Below are 24895 nucleotides of genomic sequence, written 5' to 3'. Positions count from 1 at the left end.
AATATAAACAATAATCACAGAACTGATTATGAAAATAATATGCTACTGAGTATATAAATAGAAGCATCAAAAACATATAAAATATCTAGGAGTAATCTCAATAAGAAGTGTGCAGAGCCCTAGCCAGCATTGCTCAGTGGTTAGAGCATTAGCCTGAACACAAAAGGGTCTTGCTTTTTTTCCCAGTCAAGGCACTATCTGGGTTGCCGCTTTGCTTCCTGACCCCTGGGAGTGGGGGTGCATGCAGGAGGCAGCAGGTCAATGTGTCTCTCGCACATCAATGTTTCTCTCCTCCTTCTTCCTCCTTCCCTCCTTCCTTCCTCCCTCCCTCCCTCCCTCCCTCCCTTCCCTCCTTCCTTCCTCCCTCCCTCCCTCCCTCCCTCCCTTCCTTCCTTCCTTCCTTCCTTCCTTCCTTCCTTCCTTCCTTCCTTCCTTCCTTCCTTCCCTCCCTTCCACTCTCTCTGAAAAGCAATGGAAAAGATATCTCAGATGCGGATTAACCACCCCCCCACCCCCGAAAAAAAAAAAGAAGTGTGCAGGATCTGATCAAAGAAACTAAATATTCTGTTTAGCTTTGAATATCTAAGTAAGCATGTCTTATTCTTAGGTAGAAGTTCTCAATCTTATATTAATACTGGAGGCCCGGTGCATGAAAATTCGTGCACTTGGGGGGTCCCTCATCCCAGCCTGTGCCCTCTCTCAATCTGGGACCCCTCAGGGGATGTCCACCTGCCGGCATAGGCCTGCTCCCCCGGGAATTGGACCTAAGCTGGCAGTCAGACATCCTTAGTGCTGCCGAGGAGGCAGGAGAGGCTCCTGCCACTGCTGCTGCACTCGCAGCCATCAGCCTGGCTTGTGGCTGAGCAGAGCTCCCCCTGTGGGAGAGCACTGACCACCAGGGGGCAGCTCCTGTGTTGAGTGTCTGCTCCCTGGTGGTCAGTGTGCATCATAGCGACCGGTTGTTCCCAGTCGTTCCACCGTTGGGGTCAATTTGCATATTACCTTTTATTATGTAGGATATCAATCAATAAAAATATCAACAAGAATCATTTGAACTTGAAAAGCAATCTCAAATGTACCAAAGAGTAAAATATGAAAGGATGGCAAAAAATATATATATAACAAAGGAACACTGAATGGCTTTAGGAGATATTAAAATTTACTATAAAGCTACAGTAATTGAGACAGTGTGGCTGTAGAATAGAACTAAAGAGACAAAACTTTGGAAGAAAAAAGGGACTTCCAAAAATAGACACACACATTGGATTATCTAGCATGGGTAAACTTGGCATTTCAGATCACTGGAGGAAGGGAAGTGTTTGGTTTTTGTGAATAATAATGTTAGAACAAATAGGAAAAATATGTAATCCCTACCTAATTATACAACAATAAATCACAGATAGAGATCTAAAATTTAAATGTCAAAAGTTAAATCATAAAAATATCAGATAAAAATATTTTTGGCCACAGGAATTATGACACAAAGGTTCAAAAGCCATCAAGGAAAAAACTGATGAAGTTGATTGCCTGGTTATTTATAAAGTCTTTTGCCGGGGTCCAGCCCCAGCGGGTCCAGGGGTTCCCAAAGGCGTAGACGGAGTCAGCAAAGAAGGAAGGACACGGAGACAGTGTTCAGTTGATCAGCAGCCTAGCCAGGATCTCCAGCCAGGATCTCCAGCCAAGTTCTGGTCTGGATCTCCAGAGAGGTTCTGCTTAGGATCTCCAGCCAGGTTCTATCCAGGTTCTCCAGCCAGGTTCAGTCACCAGGTTCTAGTCAGGTTCTCTTGCCATGTTCTATAGTCAGGTTCAGTCCAGGATCTTTTGCCATGTTCTCTCCAGTGAAGTTCTTCTGTGTAGGTTCTGTCTTCTAAGTTCTGTGTTCTAAGTTCTGTCTTCTTACATCTGTATTTATACCAGTTGATTCCAATCCTATCAATCTCTATTCCAAAGGTTAGGGCGTTTCTTATCTCCATTCCAAGGAGTAAAGATTATGTAGCTTAAGCATGATTGTTCGTAGTTAAAGTGATTAATTACCCCCCTGGCACTTAGTTAAGAGGTTTTATTCCCTCCCTAACTTCAGGGGAAAATCCCTACCTGGGGAAACAACCTTTCTCAGAGACCTTAGTTAAAACACATAGTGCCAAGAAGGTGAGCAAACATATTAAGAACAGTATGCCATATATGCCAGGTCCCTTGAAACAGCAAGCATGGACCGGCTCCCGGCAGTCTTTACAGAAAAAAAAAAAAATTAACATAAACATAAGCAAAGTAAAAGACAAACTGGGGAAAATATTTGCCACAGATATGACAAAAAAAAAACAAAAACCCACAACTACATTCCTTTAACAAACATAGGACACTTTGGGCATCAAAAAGAAGAGAGAGGCCTGGCTGGCCAATGTGGCTCAGAGGTGGAGTGTCATTCTATGAACAATGAACCAGGAGGTCACAATTCAATTCCCAGTCAGGGCACATGCCCAGGTTGCAGGCTGGGTCCCGGCGGGGGGGTGTGCAGGAGGCGGCTGATCAGTGAGTCTCTGTCATCATTAATGTTTCAAACTCTCTCTCCCTCTCCCTTCTTCTCTAAAATCAATAAAAATATATTTTCTTAAAAAAAGAAGAGAGGAACAACTCAGGAAAGTAGACAAAGACATGGAAGTGTCCTTCATGGGAGAGGAAATCCTCAGGAATAAACAAGTAAAATAAAGTTCAATCTCACCAGTCATTAAAGTTATCATTTTTCACCTATATACTTGCAAAACATTTTGAAATCAGTAATACTCAGCACTGGAAAAGCCAACAGGCTCTTGGTCACAATGAAGATGACTTCAGTTGGAAGACAATCTGTAAATATCAACCTAAAATTAAACATGTTGCCTCATGACCCAGAAATGTTCTCTTTAGGAAGGTTTCCTGTGGAGACAATTGCAGAAGAACAAAAACATATTTTTAGGATGTTTGTTAAGTCATCCTTGTTTTTCTTTAAAAAAATAAATAAATAAAAGAAAAACACAATGTTCAACCCTAAAATGGAATTTTCTATTCTCTCCATCTTTTTTGAGATAGTATAGCTTTGTGCTACGTATCCTAAAATGAGATAGCTACTGACAGATATGTTGTGGGTGGAAAAAGAAGGATGTTGTTAAAAACAATTTTTAATATGATTTCATTATTACTTATTAAATATGTGTTATTTGTTACTATATAACGAATTACTCCAAAAGTCAGCAGCTCCAAACAAGGCCTATTTTCTCACATAGTTTCTGAGGGTCAGGATGTCTCAGCTAGACGGCTCTGGCTCATGGGCTCCCATGAAGCTGCAGACCAGCTGTCAGCTGAGGCTGCAGTCACCTAAAGCCGGAGGACCCCCTTGCCAGTTCACCTGCTTGGTTGTCTGTGGTCTCGGATCCTCGCTGACTGCTGACCATACACCTCAGTTCCTTACCACATGTACCGTACCTCAGTTCCCTAAACTGCCTAAGGGTCCTCACAACATAGCAGCTGACTTCACTCGGAGCAAGGGATCCAACAGAGAGAGAGAAAGAGAGCACCCCAAACGGAAGCCACCGTCTCTGTAACCTAGTCTCAGAAGTGAAGTACCATCACTTCTGCAGTGTTCCATTCTATCCTAGAAGTAAGTCACTGAATCCTGCCTACACTCAAAGGGACGATGACACATGGATACAGGAGATGGGGATTGCTCGGAACCATCTCAGAGGCTATCACCATAAAATATATATCTATATATATAAAAGGCTAATATGCAAAGTGTCCCCTCAGGAGTTCAACCGGGAGAACAGGAGTTCAATCCTTCGCTATGACGTGCACTGACCACCAGGGGCAGCACAGAACAAGGAAGGCCCCGATCAGCCCCAATGGCCAGCCAGGCCTAGCGACCCTTCCCGTGCATGAATTTCATGCACTGGGACTCCAGTAGATCATATAGAAAGAGTATATCTAGATGTTTCTAGATGTAAATATAAAAACTCACATACAGCAAGAGGATTATACATCCGTGTTTGTTTGAAATAGTCCTGGTTAATGCCTGGTGCCCTGGAGTCATGATAGTATTCACTTCATGTATCCCCGTTTAGATAATAAATTATACTCTGAACAGGAAAATGTCTGAAAGCATACACACCAAAACATTAACATTGTTTACCTCTAAGAGTTAAGATTGAGAAGACTTATATTTGCTTAATACACACTTGCATAAAGTTTTAACATTTACAATAAAAATGCATTACCTTAATAAAGAATTTTTTTAAAAATCAGAAATTATACGTTAGATGTCCAGATTATCTTTCAGAATAACTCAAATATTATCACATGAATTCCATTCCAGAGACAGTAACTGACCACAAAAGAAAAGCCCCCAGGGATGTCAGCACTGGAGAGAAGAGAAAGAATAAGTTCCCTTTTCAAGTAACAGTAAAAGTCTCCCACAGTTGGCTGTTCCACTCCTGTTTCTCACAGCTGCACACATTTCAGTTCTCTTGACCGTAGCATAGTTGTATCATTTCTTGGCATCCATCTCACGAATGTAAAGGGGAATTCAGCAAGGGAATTATGACAGCTAGATAAGAGAGAGAAAACTAAAACGAAAACTAAACCAACCACTGGGATGAATCAGAGATGTTAGGCAGAAAGAGAAGAGGCAGCCTTCTCGTGACTTGAGCTCATAGCTCTACTTGTAGGATCCTAAAAACAGCCTTGGATATTAACAATAGTGAAATGCAGCCAGTGTTCATTCACCTTCCCAGACTGAAATTTTACCATTAAAGATCATCTCCTTGCAGCCTACGGAGGCATCGGGCTGTAACTTGAAGCCCTGAATGCCAATGTTGGTCTTACTGCAAAGGAGCAGTCCGGCCTTGTAAGGAGCCTAGAGCCCTACAGCCCATGAGCCTTAGAGCCAGAAAGACCATTTCCTAACAGCATAGCCCTGAGCAAGGTCCGTGAAGCTCTTTTTGTTTCCGTTTCCTATCAATAAAATAGAACTATATTAGTCTTTCATCAAACGGTGCTGGCACAAATGGATATCCATACACACAAAATAAATCTAGGCACCAACTTTAGGCACCCTTCACAAAAATGAACTCAAACGGATCATAGGCCTAAATGTAAAATACAAAACTATCAAAGTCCTAGAAGATAGCGTAAGGAGAAAAGTTAGATGGCTTTTAAGTATGACTCTTCGTTGCTCTTGTTTTTAATCCTTGCTCGAGGAGATTCTTTTTCCATTGATTTTTAGACAGAATAGAAGGAATGGGGGGGGGGGGGGGGGGAGAGAGAGAGAGAGAGAGATCTATGTGAGATACATGATTGGTTGCCTCCCGCACATGCCCCAACCAGAGAGGGCAACTCAGGTAATATACCCCTTGGGTGGGAATCGAATCTGCGACCTTGGGTGTGAGGGCCGATGCTTTAACCGCTGAGCGACACAGGACAGAGCTAAGTATGACTTTTTAGATACAACATCAAAGGCACAATCCATGAAAGAAATAATTCTCCAAAATATGTAAAGAACTCTTAAAATTTAATAACAACCCAATTTAAACATGGAAAAAAAACTGAACTGATAAATACAAAGAATAGATTGGTTGTTGTCAGAGGTGGGGGTCGGGGGGAGATAATATGGGTGAAGGTGGTAAAAGTTAACAAACATCCATATTAAAATAAGTCCTGGGGATATGATATACAGAATGATGACCGCTCTTAGAGGACATGGACAGCCTGTCACCGTTCACCTGAGTAGCTTCAATCACCAAGAGAAAGGACTGGGAATAGTCAGGTCCTCTCTGCCCAGGGGGGAAGAAGCAGCTGCTAGACAGGAGGGATGGGGCTCTACATCCCAGAATGCCCTCCACACGTCCACTCAGAGCTGCTGGAGGTTCAGGTGGTGCCGAAGCAAACAGACCCCAGAGTGTTCATTGCACTCTAAAATCAAGAAAACTGAGCTAAACCCCAGAATAAGACTGTCCCAAAATGAAGGTGGATGCAAGCTGACAACATTTGCAAAGTTGATCAGAGATCCTTTAGAGCAGTGGTTCCCAACCTTTTTTTGGCCAGGCCCCACCTAAGCATCTCTAAAATCCTGATGCCCCCTTGCCCCCCGTGACATATAATCCTTACTATTCAAAAAGTAAACTCCTATTCACATAGAGGAAGCCTAAAAGGCCATTAACATGGTCTAAACAAGCTTCCAAAGAACATGGCATCCATGAAAGAGAAAAATAAAAGAATGAAAGGACAGGTGACATACTGAGGAAGAAATCGCCAAGAAATTGTTAAAAAAAATTATTATAATAATATGAAGTGATATGAAAAAATAGCAAATAAAGTTTCAAAACATATAATAGAGAACTGAAATGCATAAATATGTCACAATATACATTTCCATACTGTATATGAGGCCCCAAGAACCATAAGAAATGCAAAACATTCACTGTTAATAACTCATTCTTGAATTGCCCCCTTAAAAATCAAATTGCCCCCCCTGTGGGGAGTGTGCCCCTCGTTGGGAGCCACTACTTTAGGGTCAGCAAACTGGAGCAGAGGTGGGGACGGGAGGTAGACAGACAAGGCAGAGTTGGAGCAGTAACTAGGACACATTAAAATGCCTTGGTGTCTTTCCCCCAATCCGCAGTGGCCATGACCTGTTTCCCGCCCCCCCCCTTCCTGGTGAGCTCCTGCTCCTTCTCTGCTGTATTATGGCAGGCGGGCTGGTCGAGTGGAGGCCTGTTGCTTACAAAGTCAGCAATCCCCATCCACGCTGGCCTGCCTTTGGTCTCTTTTATTCTACTGGTAATTGAGCTTTGCTTTCCCCCATGGACTCATGTAACTTTTACCAGTGTTTTAAAGGGCTTTTCTCTCTAACATTTCCCATGTTGCATAGGTTAACCAGAGTCCAAAGACATTACCCCACTGAACTGCACAAAGGCCTCTACCTCACAGTCACCATGTAGGCCAAACACCGGAAGGCTCAGAGGCACTCGGGGACTCTCAGGACTGTACCAAACGCACACGTACACAGCTAAATCCTGAAACTGAAGGTAAACTCTGGCTTGTTTTTCCTCCATAAAAAGGAGTTGAGAGGCTTTTTGGAGACTATTGCAGCCCCTATAAATAATGTGTGCCGTGTGCTTACATTTTCTGTGAGGGAAGGGCATGTCCTCCTGGCCAACAGCACCTAGCAACCGGCCTGGCACAGAGAAGGCACTGAACAGAATGAATGGAGGGGTGAATAAATGAATGGGGAGTGAATATGTATAGCATGGAGTCTTAATATGAGGCAATAAATGAAACTACCCCTGAAAGGTGTTCAGACAGCTGTCTACAGGCCTTTCAGACAATCTAATGTTTGTATTCAAACAGCAAATACTTATTAAACACTTAATAAGACTGTGATGAGGGATCTAAACCAGATGCAAGGGCAGAGAGGGACACAAACCAACCCAACAAACTACCATCATGGGATTTTTGTGCCTTTACCGCACCCTCACCCTCTACCTAGGTGGTTACAATCTGCTCCAGACTCAAGCCCAAGACTTTTAATTATAGCAAATAGGAAAATAACTCTTTTTTTAAAAAATATGTTTTTATTGATTTCAGAGAGGAAGGGAGAGGGAGATAGAAACATCAATGATGAGAAAAAAATCATCTGCCTCTTGCACGCCCCCCACTGGAGGTCGAGCCCACAACACAGGCACATGCCCGTGACAGGAATGGAACCTGGGACCCTTCAGTCCACAGGCCGACACTCTATCCACTGAGTCAAACCAGTTAGGGCAGGAAAATAACTCTTAAAATAACAGGGTCAGAAAATACAATTGTTTTACTTAAGATAGTTTTCTTTTTCCTTTAAATGTCTACCATATGATGAAGCAAAAGTTCAGTTTTATTTTTACAGTTTTATTTAATTACTGAAGTCCTAGAAAAATGATGCAATGGTCCCATAAAGGCATTGCTTCTTAAATGTAGATCAAACAGTGCACTAGGTAAATCCTCACAGATGGGTCTCCTCCATGCTCAGTGAGGGCGGCTGCCACTGTACATACCCAGCTGTATGGGAATCTTTCTCAGTTGCTTTGGCCTCTTAAAAATTCCCTAAGGGGAATTCCACCACATAATGTTAACAATCATTGAATGTCTGCTTTGTATGCAATAATCACTATTCACACTGAAATAGAGGAACCTCAAATCTGCCCTGAGCCAAAGTAAAAGATTTTCTATAACAACCAAAGAAACCAGATTTAAGCATTGATGGTAAAGTGGGGGAAGAACCTGTCAAGAAACTAATTTTAGCCCAGCCAGCCTGGCTTAGGGGTTGAGCATCAACCTATGAAGCAGGAGGTCACAGTTCGGTTCCCAGTCAGGGAACATGCCTGGGTTGTAGGCTCTATTCCCAATAAGGGGTGTGCAGGAGGCAGCCAATCAATGATTCTCTCTCATCATTGATGTTTCTATCTCCCTTCCTCGCTGAAATCAATAAAAAATATATTTTTAAAAAGAAACTAATTTTAGAAATTTATACTAAGAAAATAAACAGATAAACATTTAAGATGTATACACAAAGATGTTCGTCTCACCATCATTTATAAAGGTGCAAGATTACAATAATATGACTAGCCAATAACAGTGGATTAGTTAAATAAATTATTAACTATCCCAACAAAGGAAAATCTTGCAGCCATTAAAAAAGTATGATGTAGAAATACATATATTGTTACCAGAAAAAAATTCACAATGTACTGTTGAACTCATTATATTTTTGTTTTATACATACACACAGAGGCATGGAATGGTCTCTAGGTGATTAAATGTCAGTCCTTTTTACAAATGAAAAGAGAATTGCACTGTTTAAATGCCCACTTTGAGAAAGTAAAACTCTTTTAAGAGGCTATTTGACTGCCCAAGTCCAGTATTTACCAAATACATTGGAGAAATTTTTAAATTAAAAAAAATCTAACATGAAAGTTTCAATATCCTTTTTAAAAAAAGTTATTTGTTCCAATATAACAACATTTTTTAAACTCACTGTAAATATTTGTTTTTCCAAAATGAAAACCATAAAGCTATTTTATCACAAACTTAAAAGTTAAAAATGACTTAACTATATGAGAAAATGTTAAAGATGTAACAGTGAATGGACAAAAGTGGATAAAAAACTAAATATACAAAAGACACACAATTTAGTAATGCATGCATATGCAAACAAAACTGCACAAAAGGAAGTGTTCAGAATGAATACTCCTGAGGGCTGAAATTATGAATGGTTTTTCTCCTTTTTACTACATTTTATATTTTTCTACAGTTAGTATCTATTACCTCCCAAATCAGACAAATAATAAACACTATAAACATTTTAAATAAGCACAGAGAACACAAAATCATGTATATATTTGTTGTGTCAATAACTGAAACAAACACTTTTTCGAAAAAGTGCCTTCTCATTACACTCACTTGAAAATCTCTGGTAGTGCACTATCTTACTTACGCCCCGAATAATGGAGAACGTGTAGCTCTGAATTCATTTCAGCTTCTCCTGGACACCTAATTAAAGGAGTGACACAGCTCTTCTGTTCTTGGCTATTCCCCCCTGACACAATGCTATAGCTACAAGACAGTCCAACAGAAAGGGAAAAAATCAATAGCGTCGAAACTCAGCATAATTATCCGAAACAGGCAAACTATAAACCTTGGAACATAGACTACCTCACTCCATTTCTTACTGCCTTAATTAATGACACTAGACCAGACTGGAAATGTTATAAAATCAGGAACCATGTCCTACTTTCATCACTGTATCCCAGCACCTAGCTGGCACATAATAGGCATGGTAAATCTGGACGAATGAATGAACGAATAGGTGATTTATGGCTGGGCTCTGCTATCTTCCTTAAAATTCTGCTGGTCATTTTATAACATCCTTAGTGCTACCACTGCGGAAGAAGACGGTGTGTCATAAGGTCACGTTTCATGGTCATATGTTCCATTACTGAAGGTACAAATAATAGGCATAGGACATGTCCCAGGAAGCAGCTTTGCTCATCATTACGGCTTAATAATTGGCAATTATTCAGCACCTAATCCTCTGAAGGTAAGTAATGCTACCCACAGCTAAGGCTCGGAAAGGCCAAGTAAATTTTTCAAGGTCACAAAGTTAACAAATGACAGAACCAGGATCAAAACCTGATTCTCTGAGGCCCCAAAGTCCAGACTCTGTTTAGCAGGGGGAGAAGCATCCTGTCATCTCACCCCGTCAGGTGCAGATGGCTATGGGTTCTACGCTAATTATCTCACTTAATTCTCATCATAACTCTATGAAGTGGGTTAGCATAGTATACCATTTCTCAGGCGACAAAATGAAATAGAGGTTAAGCAGCTTGCCCAAGGCCACACAGCTCCCGATAGAGCCAAAATGGAATGACAAACTAGAAAGAATTCTTAATGAATATCTATCACCTCCATCATACAGGATTGCACTCATGATATATAGTCAGCACCACTTCCAAGATGACTCACAACTCTGTCAAAAGACAAACTGGCCATACTCTACACTGACATATATAATTGTTCAGCTGATCCAACTAGCTTCCTAAACCCTCCTCCTCTCCAAAATGAAGAGTAATAAGCACCCAAATTGCAAAACACCACTCCCATTTGTAAAGCAAAGGACAGAAGTACAGATATATCTAAATATTTTAGTTACAATCAAGTCAACAAATTAAAAATGTGTTCCATCCCCCTATCCTTTTCCCTGGCCAAATATACCTGCAAAACAACCTGGAATGCCAAATTCATATTTAGGCTTCTCAGATTCCAGGATGTTTGGTACTAGGCATGGTAACGCAGAGAGAGAACGCCCCCAAGTGTGCATGTGACTCCCCAATCCCATATGGAAGTTCCTTCCACAGCCTTCATTTCCCACACAGAGCCATTCTTTGGCCATCCCTTGAGTCTAGGAGTGCTCACAGCAGCAGGGCAAGCCACACTCAGGGTGAAGGATGGGGAAATGCCTCGTGCAGGCAGGCAGGCTTGGGTCATTTGGGCAGGGAATTCCAGGGTCAACAAAGGCCTCACTGACACCTTGCCTTCTTAACAAGTGGGGAGACCACAGGAGCAGCAGAGTGAGGCCCCCAAAAACTAGAGCACAGAGCATGGGCTCCTCTTGCCAGGGTTTGATGAGAACCTTCCCCAGCTGCCACACAAGCTTTCAATAGAGACAGCTGCTTAGAGTAAATCTCTCTAAACCAGCGGTTCTCAACCTGTGGGTCGCGACCCCTTAGGGGGTCAAATGACCCTTTCACAGGGGTCACCTAAGACCATCGGAAAACACATATGTAATTACATATTGTTTTTGTGATTAATCACTATACTTTCATTATGTTCAATTTGTAACAATGGAATTGGGGGTCACCACAACATGAGGAACTGCATTAAAGGGTTGTGGCATTAGGAAGGTTGAGAACCACTGCTCTAAATTCATCCCCTCTCCCAACCCCTCCCTAACCAAGACCTGGCCATCTATCAAAGTACAATTCATTCACTCCCCTTCCAGTAGTCCAAGCATTTATAGTTTGTAGTCTCTAATTTTGTCTTTTAATTGCATGATAGTTTCTGGGTTTTTAAAATCCTTTCAACTGGGTTGTTTTGTTTCTCTAAAACAGTGGTTCTCAGCCAGGGGCAATTTTGCCCTCCAGGAGACATTTTGCTAATCCTGGAGACATTTATGGTTATTTCATTTAGTGGACAGGGGCTTGGATGTTACCAAACACTTTACAATGTACAGAACAGCCCTTCACAATGAATTACACAGCCTAAAATGTTAGTAGTGCTGAGACTTAACAGTGCAGAGACTAGGAAGCGCTGCTCTAAAGAACTCTTAGGACCCAGCCAGTGTGGCTCAGTGGTTGAGGGTCGACCTATGAACCAGGAGATCACATTTTAATTCCTGGTCAGGGCACGTGCCTGGGTTGCAGGCTTGATCCCCAGTGTGGGGTGTACAGCAGGCAGCCGACCAATGATTCTCTCTTATTATTGATGTTTCTATCTCTTTCTGTCCCTCTCCCTTTCTCTCTGAAATCAATAAAAATATGTTTTAAAAAAACTCTTAGAGAGGATGCCATTTACTCCTTTGATCCCCACATGGCCAAGCAGAGTGTTGGACCTCACTAAGTATTTGTTGCCTGACTGACTAGCGATCTGGTCCCAAACCTTCCTAAAACATTCACTACACAGTAATTTAAAAAAAATTAGGAACTATGCTCAGCTCTGAGTGAATCTGGGGATGCAAATCTGAATGAATCAGCAGAAAAGGATGGCAAACTAGTACTTTTGATACTACATGAAAATGCATCTGTCACTAGCAGATATTCAATATTTGTATATTTTTCTGTTCATTATTTCTCCCTTCATTAGCCAATAAATTTCAAGAAAGTAAGAATTAAGTTCACTATTATAGTTCCAGTATCTTCTACAGTAAAAGTGGTAGACACATAGGAGTAAAGGATGCTGCCTGGAGGAGCGATGACATGGTTAAGCTCTCATTATGTGCCAGAAACAGTTCTAAGCATTTTCAACACATTATCTATTCTAATGTGCACAGAAATCCTAAAAGAAGCCACATTTTACAGACCAGAAAATGGACAATGAAAGGCTGACTTGCTGAAGAACACAGCACGTGGTGCAATCAGGATTTCAGTACAGCTAACTTCGGATCCTTTGCTCTTAATCTCTACACTGCATGGTCAAAAACTGAGTAATAACTGACAAGGTGAAGAGCGGGAGATGTGGCCTTGAAGGAAAACATTCCAGGCAGAGGGAATGGCATGAGAAAAACCAACACAATTTGGCTTATTTCTGAAGCTATAACCCTTAACTGCTGAAAGATGATGCTGGAGAAGTAATCATGGACAGATCATAAGGGATATATATATATTCTATAGAGCAATGTTTCCTTTAACCAAAATTATCAATGAAGGAACACAGGCTTTGAATCAAATAGTTCTGGGTTAGAAAGCCAACCCCATCATTTTGTTAAAGGATCTCACTTAGCCTCCATTTCCTTACCTGTAAAACAAAGAACATACAAATATCTATGTTATTAAGCAGCTGTGGGAACAAAAAATAACAAATATAAGAACTAAGAACCAGGCCTGGTGCATTTTGTGTTCAATAAATATGAATGACTTGTTTTTGTCATTGTGGTTGCTGTTAATGAAGTTTTTCACATTTGTAAATCTGCAACATAATTGAATCTTATTTTCTCAACTTATTAAACCATCCTTTTCCTTAACTAATTTTAAAGTGAATTTCTATATAATAAAAGGGTAATATGCAAATCGACCAAATGGCGGAACAACCAGTCGCTATGACGCGTACTGAGGGGGCGGGAGGGAGGAGCAGACACTCAAGGAAGGAGCTTCCCCCTGGTGGTCAGTGCATTCCCAGAGGAAGAGCACCACTGTAGCGGTGGTGAGAGCCTCTCCCGCCTCCACGGCAGCGCTAAGGATGTCCGCCTGACAGTGGGGAGGGGGCCTAAGCCATCAGTCGGACATCCCCCGAGGGCTCTCAGACTGCAAGAGGGTGCAGGCCAGGCTGAGGGCTTCCCCCACCCCCTGAGTGCACAAATCTTGTGCACCGGGCCTCTAATATATATATATATATATTTTAGTATATGTATCACTGCACCTACATCTCATCCCCTCTATAGTGCCTCTGTGCCCACCAGGGCAACTATGAAAATACCTGAAGCTTCTGATATCCATAGATTCAAAAATAGGGACAGAAAAGAAGCCACATAAATCTAGAACTGTTTGCACTAGTGTTTCATTCAGAATATGGGAAAGGAAAGAAAAACACCACTGCTCAGAGTAATGGTTACCACCCAGTAAATAGGATATTCAAAATACTTTGGTGTGTGTTGGAAGCCGATCCACCCTGGCTGCTTGAAGCAGTCTCTGCAGGGATGTTTCAAGGGACCTGGCGTATATGGCATATTGTTCTTAATATGTTTGCTCCCCTCTTAACAGCTATGTGTTTTAAACAGGACCACTCCCTGAGAAAGGTTGTTTCCCCAGAGGGGTGGTTGGTCGCTTTGATCTTTGCTTGGAGTGACCTCCTTCAGTTACTTCCTTGTAGCTTAGTGGAGCAATGGAGTAACCTTTGAATGGAGATGGGAAGCCCCCTGGCCTTTTGTATAGAATGGATAGGATTGGGACCAAATAGTATAAATACAGATGTTAGATGACAATAAAAAAGAGAACCTGACTATGATGATCACCTGAACACTGCCTCCGTGTCATTCCTTCCTCACCGACTCCATCCACACCTTGGGGAACCCCTGGACCTGCTGGGGTCCCCAGCAGGTGTGTTACCCTTGTCCCAAACCAACCAACAACACTGGCATACCAGTGTCTTTGGATACTTGATGTTTGTTCATTTCTTTCTTTCTTTTTTTAATGAAATCGTGTATTTAATGGGTTATCATAGTGCCTAGTGTAAAGTAAGGAATTGGTAATTTTTTTTTACTTTTTTATTAAATTTATTGAGATGATATAGGTTTAAGGGCACAAATCTATATCATGTGTATATTGCACTGAGTGTTCACCACCCAAATTCAAATCTTCTTCTGTTACCATATATTTGCCTGCCCCCCTTTACCCTGAGCCATACCTTAAGACCATTCAGAGATTTTGGCCTGGCTTCCACCTACCTTCCAGTCTACATTACCTGCTATAGTCTCTGTGGGCCACTTACTTACTTTGCATACAGGCTGCACACCAGGCTCTTCACACCGTCCTGCTTTGGCCTCTGTTATTGTCTCTGCCAGGAGCATCCTTCTGCCCTCACCTCCTACTACTACCCCATCTTACCAGCCTTCAAGGCTTAGTACAAGCACCACCACCTCTGTGATTTCCCTCCTTCTGATAGAATGACATGCCATGTTCCACAAACTAGCCCAACACTTTGCTTGTGTTTCTATTCTTACAACTACCTTATACTAAACAGAGGTATGTGGTGAGAATCATTCTAGGTACTTTCTGTATGCTATCATGTAATTTCATAAACTTGTATGAAATTATTACAAACCCTATTTTACACATGGGAAAACTGAAGCTCTGAGTTGAACTTACCAATGATCACACAATGAGAAAGGGATACATCCAGAATTCCAACCATTCTAACAGCTCCTTAATTAATCCCTAAGTCTTTCGCTGTGCTTTTGTTGCCTCTCTTTGATGGCCCTATTTCCAGTTGGTTAGTTAACTGTAAACATATGCCTGTCTCATGGGACTACAGCAAATCCCTTGATGACAGGGGCCAGGGCATATTCATGTATAGATGTATTCACTTATACAAGGTTCTTGGGAGAATTAAATGAGTCAATACACTTAAAGCACCCATCGTGCCATAATAATAATAAGAGCCAAATAATTTGTTGTGATGGTTGTTACTATGTCAGGTACTAAAAACAAAGCCTTGCACATAAATTCTGAACTGAGGTTTTCTTCTGAGAAGCAAATGAAATAGCTAAGGACCAGAAATGCCAAATGCCACTTCGGTTTGGCATTTCCCCACTACTTGACTACTCAATTAAAAGCAACAAGATTCACATAGAAACTTTCTTAAGGATGTTAGGGAAATTCCCTATTTAGTTCAAAACTCTTGCAGCTTTGTTACTTTCTTGCTGCCCTCTACTATGAGATTTGTCAAGGTCCCTCTCTGAGAAGTCAGTACTTAACAAGTTGTGAGCTGGTGTATAAAATTTCAAATGCCCAAACAAGCGGGCACTTCGTTAGCTTCGGCCAGCTAAGCTGCCCACTCGGACTATATCTGAGTGCATTTCTTTTTCTTGCAAATAAACTCTTGCATGCTTTGCTACTATTTGGTACTGTCTCTTGTTTGAATTCCTTCCTACAAGCAAGACATGAACCAGGGGCGCAGAGACAACCTCTAACATATTGGTGCCATGACTTGGTTTGGCAAATTGTAAGTCTTCTAGCCTCGAGGCTGGAAAGAGGGCTACTTTGTTTTTTTCTTCTTATCTGGGATTGAGAGGATGAGGCAGAAATTGAAGTTAATCAAGGAGAAATGACTGTGAGAGGAAAGCAAAAGTAATTATGAGCTCCTGGTGATGAACTGGCACAAAGATAAGAGACACATCCCCTCAGGTCTGCAAAGTGGACACTCTCAGGCAACTGAGGGTTTCTGTGTAGGTGTTGCAGGGTCTTCCTTGAAACGGGTAAGGGCCTAATAGGGACTTCAGAACACATTTGTAATTAAACTTTAACCTGCCCGTGGGGCACACATAAGGGCTGGCCATCCAGCTCTCAGGGTCCTCATAGTGGTTCTAGACAGCCTGCAAGAGAAACTGAGACATATAAGAGGAGTGGGGATGCCAAGGTTGTCATGGCCTCTGGGAGCCCCCTCTGCCAGCAGCACACTTTGACCCATTACATTGAGCCCTGAGAACTCTGCTAGCAGTTATGACTTCCTCATGCCCACATTCTCAGCATATTATTTTGGCCCATTAGGAATTGCCATGAATTGATGTGCCTGGCCTGTCCAACCCGCTCCTGCATCTACATTCATGGGTATGTAGAAATTGTGTTATGGGTTTATGTTGCATCTGCCAAAGAGCTAGAAGGAAACATCACAGGACAGAGATGTTCAAAGGATTCTTCCCTGCGAACACTACATAGATTTCACTTTTAACATGTATTCTCAAGGGGAACCAAGATGGCGGTGTAGGCAAATGCCTATACTCGCTGCCTCCCACAACCACATCAAAATTACAGTCAATACACAGAACAACTATCATCCAGAACCGCTGGAAAGCTGGCTGAATGGAAGGACTACAACTAGAGTACTAAAGAAAGCATACTGAGACTGGTAGGAGGTGCCAAGGCATGAAAGGGCTGGCCCAGCACCCACGTGTGTGTGGGTGCAACTTTTTTAATTGAGAGGGAGATCTCCTCTGAAGAGGCTGCCCAGAGGAGCAAGGGGTCCCAGCCCTACATCAGACACCCAGCCCAGGCTACCAGAGCTGGGAAAAGAAGTCCCTACAGGCTGTAAAAACCAGTGCAGATTGGGGCTAAGTGCTTGAGACCCAGCTGCTCCTCTTAAAAGGCCAGCACCACGAACTGAACTTACAAGCTCCCGCTTCCTCTGAGTACTTCCTCTGAGCTCCAGTGCCAGCAAGACTCTGAGGGAGCCAGACACACAGGAGGAGAAACTGAACTGTCTGGCATCAGGGCAGGAACACGGGGGTGGCTTTCTTCCAGACGAAGGTGCTTGCAGCGGTCATTGTTCCCGTGCAGGAACCTCCCGGGTTGCAGGGCTGACTGGCCACCATTTCTGTTTGCTCCGCACTGAGACCCCGCCCCACCCAATTTACAATCCCACCCAAGCTGTGCACAGCAGCTTTTGCAAATGAATGGCCTTTCCTTTCTCAGGCTAAAAACCTGTTGAACAAGGTGCAGCTGGGTCAGAAGCCCCAAACCTATTAATAAAAGGCCCAAGACCCAGCACCAGCCTGCCTTGCTTCACAGCTGAGCCTCACTGGGTACTTCCAAACCCTATACAAAGAGAAGGAATCTGAAGATCTCTCTGTGCTCCTGCTGGGTGGCCCCAGGCAATAGCTGACTGCACCTCCCTGGAGACACAAGAGCCAGTGTACCCAGTGGTCAGTGTGAGACCGTACCAGATTAGAACTCTTTACATCCATAAGTGACGCACTCAAGGGGCAGACTCAGCAAGACCCAAAGCCCCACTGAAGTAAGTACTGCTCCATAGGGTGTCTCCTGCACAGCAGCTCTCCCACTGTAGTTGCAGCTGGTCCTCATAGCCAATTGGCCTAGAGGTCAATTCCTCCCAGTGACACCAACAGCAATCAAGGCTCAACTACAACAAGACTGTGCTCACAGCCCACAAATGGGTGCACCTAGAGTGTCCAGCTCAGGCTATTGGGGAGGCTGAGCCAGTGGGCCCTATAGAACACCTACTACACAAGGCCACTCTATCAACTCAAGGAGACTTAGAAGCTCTGGGTAGAAACAAACACAGGGAAGCAGCCAAAATGTGGAGACAAAGCCACATGTCACAAATGAAAGAAATGGAAGAAAGAAAATTACTGGATATAGAGTTCAAAAGCAGTTATAAGGTTACTCAAGAATCTCCTAGAGCCCTAACTGGTTTGGCTCAGTGGATACAGTGTTGGCCTGTGGACTCAAGGGTCCCAAGTTCGATTCTGGTCAAGAGCATGTACCTTGGTTGCGGGCACATCCCCAGTAGGGAGTGTGCAAGAGGCAGCTGATGGATGTTTCTCTCTCATCGATGTTTCTAACTCTCTACCCCTCTCCCTTCCTCTCTGTAAAAAATCAATAAAATATATATTTAAAAAAAAAAAAAAGAATCTCCTAGAAACCTCCAAAGGACTAAATGAGACTTTCAAGGATCTTAGTGAGAATGCCAAAAAAATGGAAAAGGACCAGTCAGAAATTAAGCATACACTGACTGAAATAAAGAATAATATACAGGGATTCAACAGAAGACTAGAGGATCCTGAGGATCAAATCAATGATTTGAAATATGATGAAGCAAAAAACACCCAACTAGAAGAGCAAAAAAAAAAACAAACAAGAATCCAAAAATATGAAGATAGTGTAAGGAGCCTCTGGGACAACTTCAAGCATACCAACATCCAAATTATGAGGGTGCCAGAAGAAGAAAGACAGCCAGATACTGAAAACCTATTTGAAGAAATAATGACAGAAAACTTTCCCTACCTGGTGAAAGAAATAGACTTACAAGTCCAGGAAGCACAGAGAACCCCAAATACGAGGAATCCAAAGAGGACCACACCAAGACACATCATCATTAAAATGCCAAGAGCAAAAGACAAAGAGAGAATCTTAAAAGCAGCAAGAAAAAAACAGTTAGTTACCTACAAGGAGTGCCTATACAACTGTCAGCTGATTTCTCAACAGAAACTAAGCAGGCTAGAAGGGAGTGGCAAAAAATATTCAAAGTGATGAATAGCAAGAACCTACAACCAAGATTACTCTACCCAGCAAAGCTATCACTTAGAATTGAAGGTCAGATAAAGAGCTTCACAGACAAGAAAAAGCTAAAGGAGTTCATCACCACCAAACCAGTATTATATGAAATGCTAAAGGGTATTCTTTAAGAAGAGGAAGAAGAAGAAAAGGTAAAGATAAAAAAATATGAACAATAAAGTGGAAGAAATACATATCTATCAACAACTGAATCTAAAAAATCAAACAAATGAAAAATCTGATGAACAGAATGGTGAATGGAATAGAATGAGGGGCATGGAAATGGAACAGATTGATGATTCTCAGAGGGAAGTGGGTGTGGAGGGCTGCAGGAAGAGATTAGACAAAGATCTTATATGCATGTATGCATTACCTATGGACACAGACAATAGGGTAGCAAGGGCCTGGGGCGAGGAACTGGGTGGAGGGGAGCTATGGGGGGGGGGGGGGGCGAGAATAACCTCTGTAATAATCTCAACAATAAAGATTAATTTTTTAAAAAGCATATATTCTCCAACATTGTCAGGCAACACACTGGTCTGAACAGACTTGTTCAAGATCTATGGATAACCAATGAGGCAGTAGTTCCCATGCATCCAGGTCTCAATTTATACTGTTATTTACAAATTTCTTAATCTTCTTTTGGATTGGCCTTTTACTCTTTGTTCCCTTGGAATGCCTCCTTTTTCAGAATTGCTCTTCTACAGGTCAACAGTTTTCTATATAACTTTTCTCCTTATTTGCTCATTTGCCTGTGCACTTCCAGACATACCATTTGAAGCTTGTTTTGGTCTTTTCTGCAATCATACACAATGAATAAACTCCTATTCTTACCTCTAACTTTTACTCATGTGCTAGGCCTAGGCTGCAGAAACAAGAGCTATCTCTTATTTTACTCAAGAGCTAACTCTACAGGTTCCCAATATAACTGAAATCTGTTGGATCTGCCATCAGCAGCCTAGAACGAGGACTGACCATGCTCTAATGGGACTCCTGGCCAATTCTTATCTTATTCCATAGACCCTAACAGGTTAAGTTGTCTAAGCACAACCCAACTTTTTAAATTATTCCAAAACTTAATGTAACACCTCGGTGTTACCAGCCCTTGTCCACTATATTCTATACAAAGCTTAACAAGAATTTCTCCCATCTGGCAGACGGAAGTGTTTTTCATTGTGACGAGGAGGGCCTCACTTTCAAATTCTCAGACAGAGAACAAAACCTCCTAGAATTGCAGCACAACCCGAAATGCTACCTGCTGTTATAAAATGGCACACACAAATCAGCAGGTATTTGCAATGGATCCCTTATTAAAGCAGAACCAAATGCTACTAACTATACACTCCAATCCTTAAATAGCTCTATTATCTGCAATACCACTTTGCAGATACAGACTAGACAAAACTGCAACAGAACCATTCTTTCCCCATCTAAGGGAAAAACAAGAAGACACTACCCTGGATGCAATACATCGGCACTGCCGTCAGTCACTAATTGATTAAATCATTCCTCCCTAGACCCCACTAAACCTAATGATACTAATGGATATCTTTGCTTACTCAAAGGACTTATGTTCCTAGGACTAACACCCCAAAGTGGAATAGCTCAACAACACATTAATCCATCTGCAACCGCAGGAACAGGGACAATAGGCTACTCCACATCCCCAGAGCAAACTTTCAGATTTATTGTCCTCACAGAAGGTGCAAAAGGGCCATAAATTTCCTTGTGCTAGGCCTCACAGCCTTAATTGGAGGCCTAATGAGGCTAGCAGGGAGCATTACCTACAGTGCTGTTCCAGCCAAAAATATAACTGCTTCAATGACCACTATTGCTACTCCTAATGGCAGAGACTTAAGATAATTTTTTCAATCCATAAATTCAATAGCTAACATGGTCACTGATAACCACACAGCATTCGATTACTTATTAGCTTCCCAAGGAGGCGTATGTACCCTAGCAAACACCTCGTGCTGTTTTACATCAATACAACTGGCCAAATTGAAGCAGACATTCAAACCATTTGAAAACATGTCACTTGGTTATGAAATTTTAATCTAGAAGGCATGAAAGATACTATTTGGAATACAATTAAGCAGGCATTTCCCAATTTAACTTGGTTCTTACTCTTGTTAGATCCACTAATAACTCTCATACTTATCTGCACCTTCAGTCCCTGCATAATAAACAAACTAACAACTTTTCTTTCCTCCCAGATACAGGCAATACATCTGCAAATGATGGTTCACAAGGCTGTCAGCTCATACATCAAAATCTATTGGACCAGGCTTACACGGCACTTCCACTCCACCCCAATCTAGCCATCTCAGACAGAGAGCAAGAGATATCGAGCCCACACAGCTCCCTTGTCCAATTCAGCAGAAGTAGAGTCAGAAGCCAGACTAGCGTCCCTCAACTTTTCAAATGAATTTGACTGATATCACTTGAAGGGGGGAAAGTTAGAGTAGGTAGCTAGATAGACATGAATGGCGATAGATGGATAAGATCAAGGGGAAGGCATGGGAGATGCTTACACAAGAATTAAGCAAGAGTTATCAGACCCAAGAAGGAAGACTTGAAACCTCCTCCAGGATGTGGTCTAACAGATAGAGTAACATCCAGGTGGGGTAGCTTTGAAACCTGAGGAGGTATTTTTTTCCCTCACAACCCAATTCCAGGGTATAAAATTTAAAATGCTCAAAGGAGCAGGGCACTTGGTTCTGCGTCAGCCAGCTAACCTGCCCACTCTACTCTCTATGTCTAAGGGTGTTTCTTTTTCTTGCAAATAAACTCTTGCATGCTTTGCAGCTCTTTGGTACTGTCTCTTGTTTGAATTCCTTCCTACAAGTAAGACAAGAACCGGGTGCACAGAAACCACCTCTAACCTGTCTGATCTGTCTAATATTTAGAAAACATACACTACTACTTGCATACTAAAAATCCAGATGGTAAAATAAACAGACAGAGAGAGAGAGAGAGAGAGAGAGAGAGAGAGAGAGAGAGAGAGAGAGGGAGAGAGAGAGAGAGAGAATGGATTTTCGCAAACATGAGAGTAAAAAAAAAATTGACTTACCAAACCATGATACTTTTACTCTCATTTAAAACTCCTTGTCCCTGTTTATTTGCTTAAGTGTAAGGGGTGTAAGGGAGTGTGGGTAGAATATGGACCAATAAAGTTTCTCTACAAATTTGGCAGGTGAAATATTCCAAATTCATATGGGCTGGCAAGCTGTTCTTATTTAAGTTGTAACATATAACATATATCATTTATAAAAATTATAACACAACTGACTGGATTATGCCAGACATGTATCATCAGGTTGTCGTTTTTTATTATTTAAACCTGATACCAACCCTGCAAGGTATGTTATTATCTCATTTATAAATAAGAAAACCGAGACTCAAAGAGATAGAATAACTTGACGAAGATGCTCTGCTGTTTATCTAATCATGGCATGGGCAGTCTAAAAATTCAGGCTTCTCTGAAGCGCCGCACTCTTTTCGGTAAGTAGCGGTGCCTCTTACACCATTTTACAGCACTAACTTGGAAGGATCGGTGTTTAGGCAGTTTGTATAGTGTGTGCATTTCAGTAAGTAATTTTCTGCACATAGAGACAAGACCAAATGACAGCTAAACAACCAAAGATTACTCCAGGCTACAGATAGCAAGGAGCACATGTGTCTCCGAAAACTGTCAGCCTGTGTGTCTCAGAATATCAAGTATTTTCCACTTGATTATGTCTTCCAAAAGAAATCTATTCTCCAATGGAACTTCATTATTCCTCCTCCTATACAAAAAAAGGGGGGGGGGGATTCTTTCATTGGAAACCAATGGGACGCTCTTAACTCATTTCTTTATATTACAATGAAGTGCTTTCTGTCTTCAGAGAAAAGAATTGCTGGATGCTATGCCTTTTGAGTGCTTTTGAGTCCAACAATCAATACTGTGGAGGTCAGAGAAGATAAATCCTCATATCCTTTTAAGGGAGAGGGGTAATTTTAAACTTAATGAGAGCAGAAGTCTAAAAAGAGAGAGAAATGAAAAGTCTTCCCTCCCAGCTTAAAGGAGAATTTAGCAGCCTTCCCCAAAAGAGTTGCCTAATTCTTTGACCTTCTTTCCAGGACCAGGCCTGAGAGGAGGGAGGAAACCGTATGTTTTTCAAGTGCTTTTTAAAAAATTTATAGATGTTTCTGAACGTTTGGAACAGTCACAAAAAATGTTTAAATTGGCTCTCACCTGCCCATGAGCTGCCTGAAAGGTCCTATGCAGAGCAGAGGAAAGCACTCCCCGCCCAGACCACTACAGTCACCGGAAGAGACAACCGCAGCATCCTCAGCCCCAGGGACGGAAGGTGAAAGGGGCATCTGGCAGGGGTGGAAGCACCAGTGTGTCCCCCAACATGCCCTGGGAGGCGGAAAGGAAGTGGGAAGCAGTTCTGTCTTCCCTCCAATCCACAGGCAACCCCTGCTGCCAAGAACTTATTTTTAGACAGTTAAGCTGAAATTCCCAGAAAGGAAGGAAAACTACAACCTTTGAGGGACCCTCAGAGTTCCGGTATCCAACCTGGTTACCGTTTTTTGTCTGTCTTCTGAGGTCAAGTCCCTCCCTAAAGCAATCTTCCATCCTTCAGAAGGCTTCCCCCGCCTCATACCAGAGAAAGATCTGGGAGCTTTAGAGCTTTTGTGATGGAAGAGCCCAGCAGGGACACTTCCAAGGTACTTGACCTTGGAAAAAGATCCTTCTGAAGACTCAGTCTGTGGTTGGTAAGATGGGGCTAATAGCTGTCATTGGAAAGTTGCTGAGACTTCAACATAAAAATGACACAGCACCGGCTCTTAGTAAGTGCCCTGTGTTTGTGACAGTCACACTGCACAAAGCCACTGGATCCTGGCAGAGTGAGCATGTTTTCACTGCCCAAGATTTGGCCATGAGTCCCTCATCAGGGATGCGTGTTGCCAACCATTCACCGAACCTCATTAAAACACAGCCGACCTGCTTCTAGTTCTCTATAGCTTCAGATGTCTTGCAGAGCCCAAGAGAGTAATTCTCATTAAGTGCAAGGCACAAAGTTCGCCTGGGTCCCCCCTTCCCGCCAGTTATCACCAAATCGGAGACTGCAAATCAGGCTTGGGCAGAAATGCGTACAGGCTTTTTGCACCTTTCTTGAGGTAAAGGGTGGTCAGAGCTCCTGCCTCAAGTCTCCAGGTCAGGAATGGGAAGGAAAGACTGGATGAAAGGGATGCCTCTGCGAGGCGGTCCTCGCTAGCGACCCTGTCCTCCGCGCACCGGGAGGAAAGGACACGAGCGGGGAGGAGCCACGAGGGCAGAGGTACCTGAAAAGCCTGGCCGCCGTCTGGTTCCTCTTCCACGCCGTGCCCTGTTGCAGCACCGCCTGCACGATCTCCTTCTCGTTGGGCAGCCGGTAGACTGGGAAGATGTAGAGCCAACAGAGGACCACGACGCAGAGGGCACTGGCTCCCACCGGCAGCCGGGTCCGCGGGAACTTCCACGCCAGGACAGCCATGGCCCCTCTGGACGTGTGCCGCCGGGGCCGCCCGCAGGGGCTCATCGCAGCCCCGGGGTCCCGGGGGGCGGGGGTGGGGGGTCGGCGAAGACCAGAGCCTCAGCACAACGCTAAGCGAAGTGGCCCCCCATGCACACACCTTTCGCTTTCTTGCCCGCACTCGCACAAGCGCTTCGTCGGCCCCCACGGCTCCAGAGGTCAGAGTAAGGATTGTTTTTGAATTGCAACTTTTTCAAGGATGTCTTTCTAGGGGACGTGGCCGGGGGGCAAGTCACGAGCTACGGCCATGGTTGCTTCCCCTGAAGA

General features: G+C 42.8%; 1 protein-coding gene across 7 annotated transcripts in view; it reads right to left on the bottom strand.

Annotated features, from left to right (window-relative positions):
* ST8SIA1 (ST8 alpha-N-acetyl-neuraminide alpha-2,8-sialyltransferase 1) overlaps nucleotides 1–24649 on the bottom strand; it is a 144942-nt gene extending 120293 nt beyond the window's left edge. For all 7 annotated transcript variants that reach the window (XR_004966008.1, XM_036298719.1, XM_036298720.1 and 4 more), the window contains exon 1: nucleotides 24399–24649. Coding sequence is in view for 6 of the 7 variants with exons in the window: in XM_036298719.1 (XP_036154612.1) it covers nucleotides 24399–24634 (236 nt within the window). In the remaining variant the exon portion in view is untranslated. The remainder of the gene's footprint in view (nucleotides 1–24398) is intronic.
* Nucleotides 24650–24895: the final 246 nt, after the last annotated feature.

The sequence above is a fragment of the Myotis myotis genome, unplaced genomic scaffold (genome assembly GCF_014108235.1).
Source record: "Myotis myotis isolate mMyoMyo1 unplaced genomic scaffold, mMyoMyo1.p scaffold_m19_p_3, whole genome shotgun sequence".
Lineage (NCBI taxonomy): Eukaryota > Metazoa > Chordata > Mammalia > Chiroptera > Vespertilionidae > Myotis > Myotis myotis.
The sequence above is the reverse complement of the archived record's forward strand: the minus strand, read 5'-3'. Positions and strand labels throughout refer to the sequence as shown.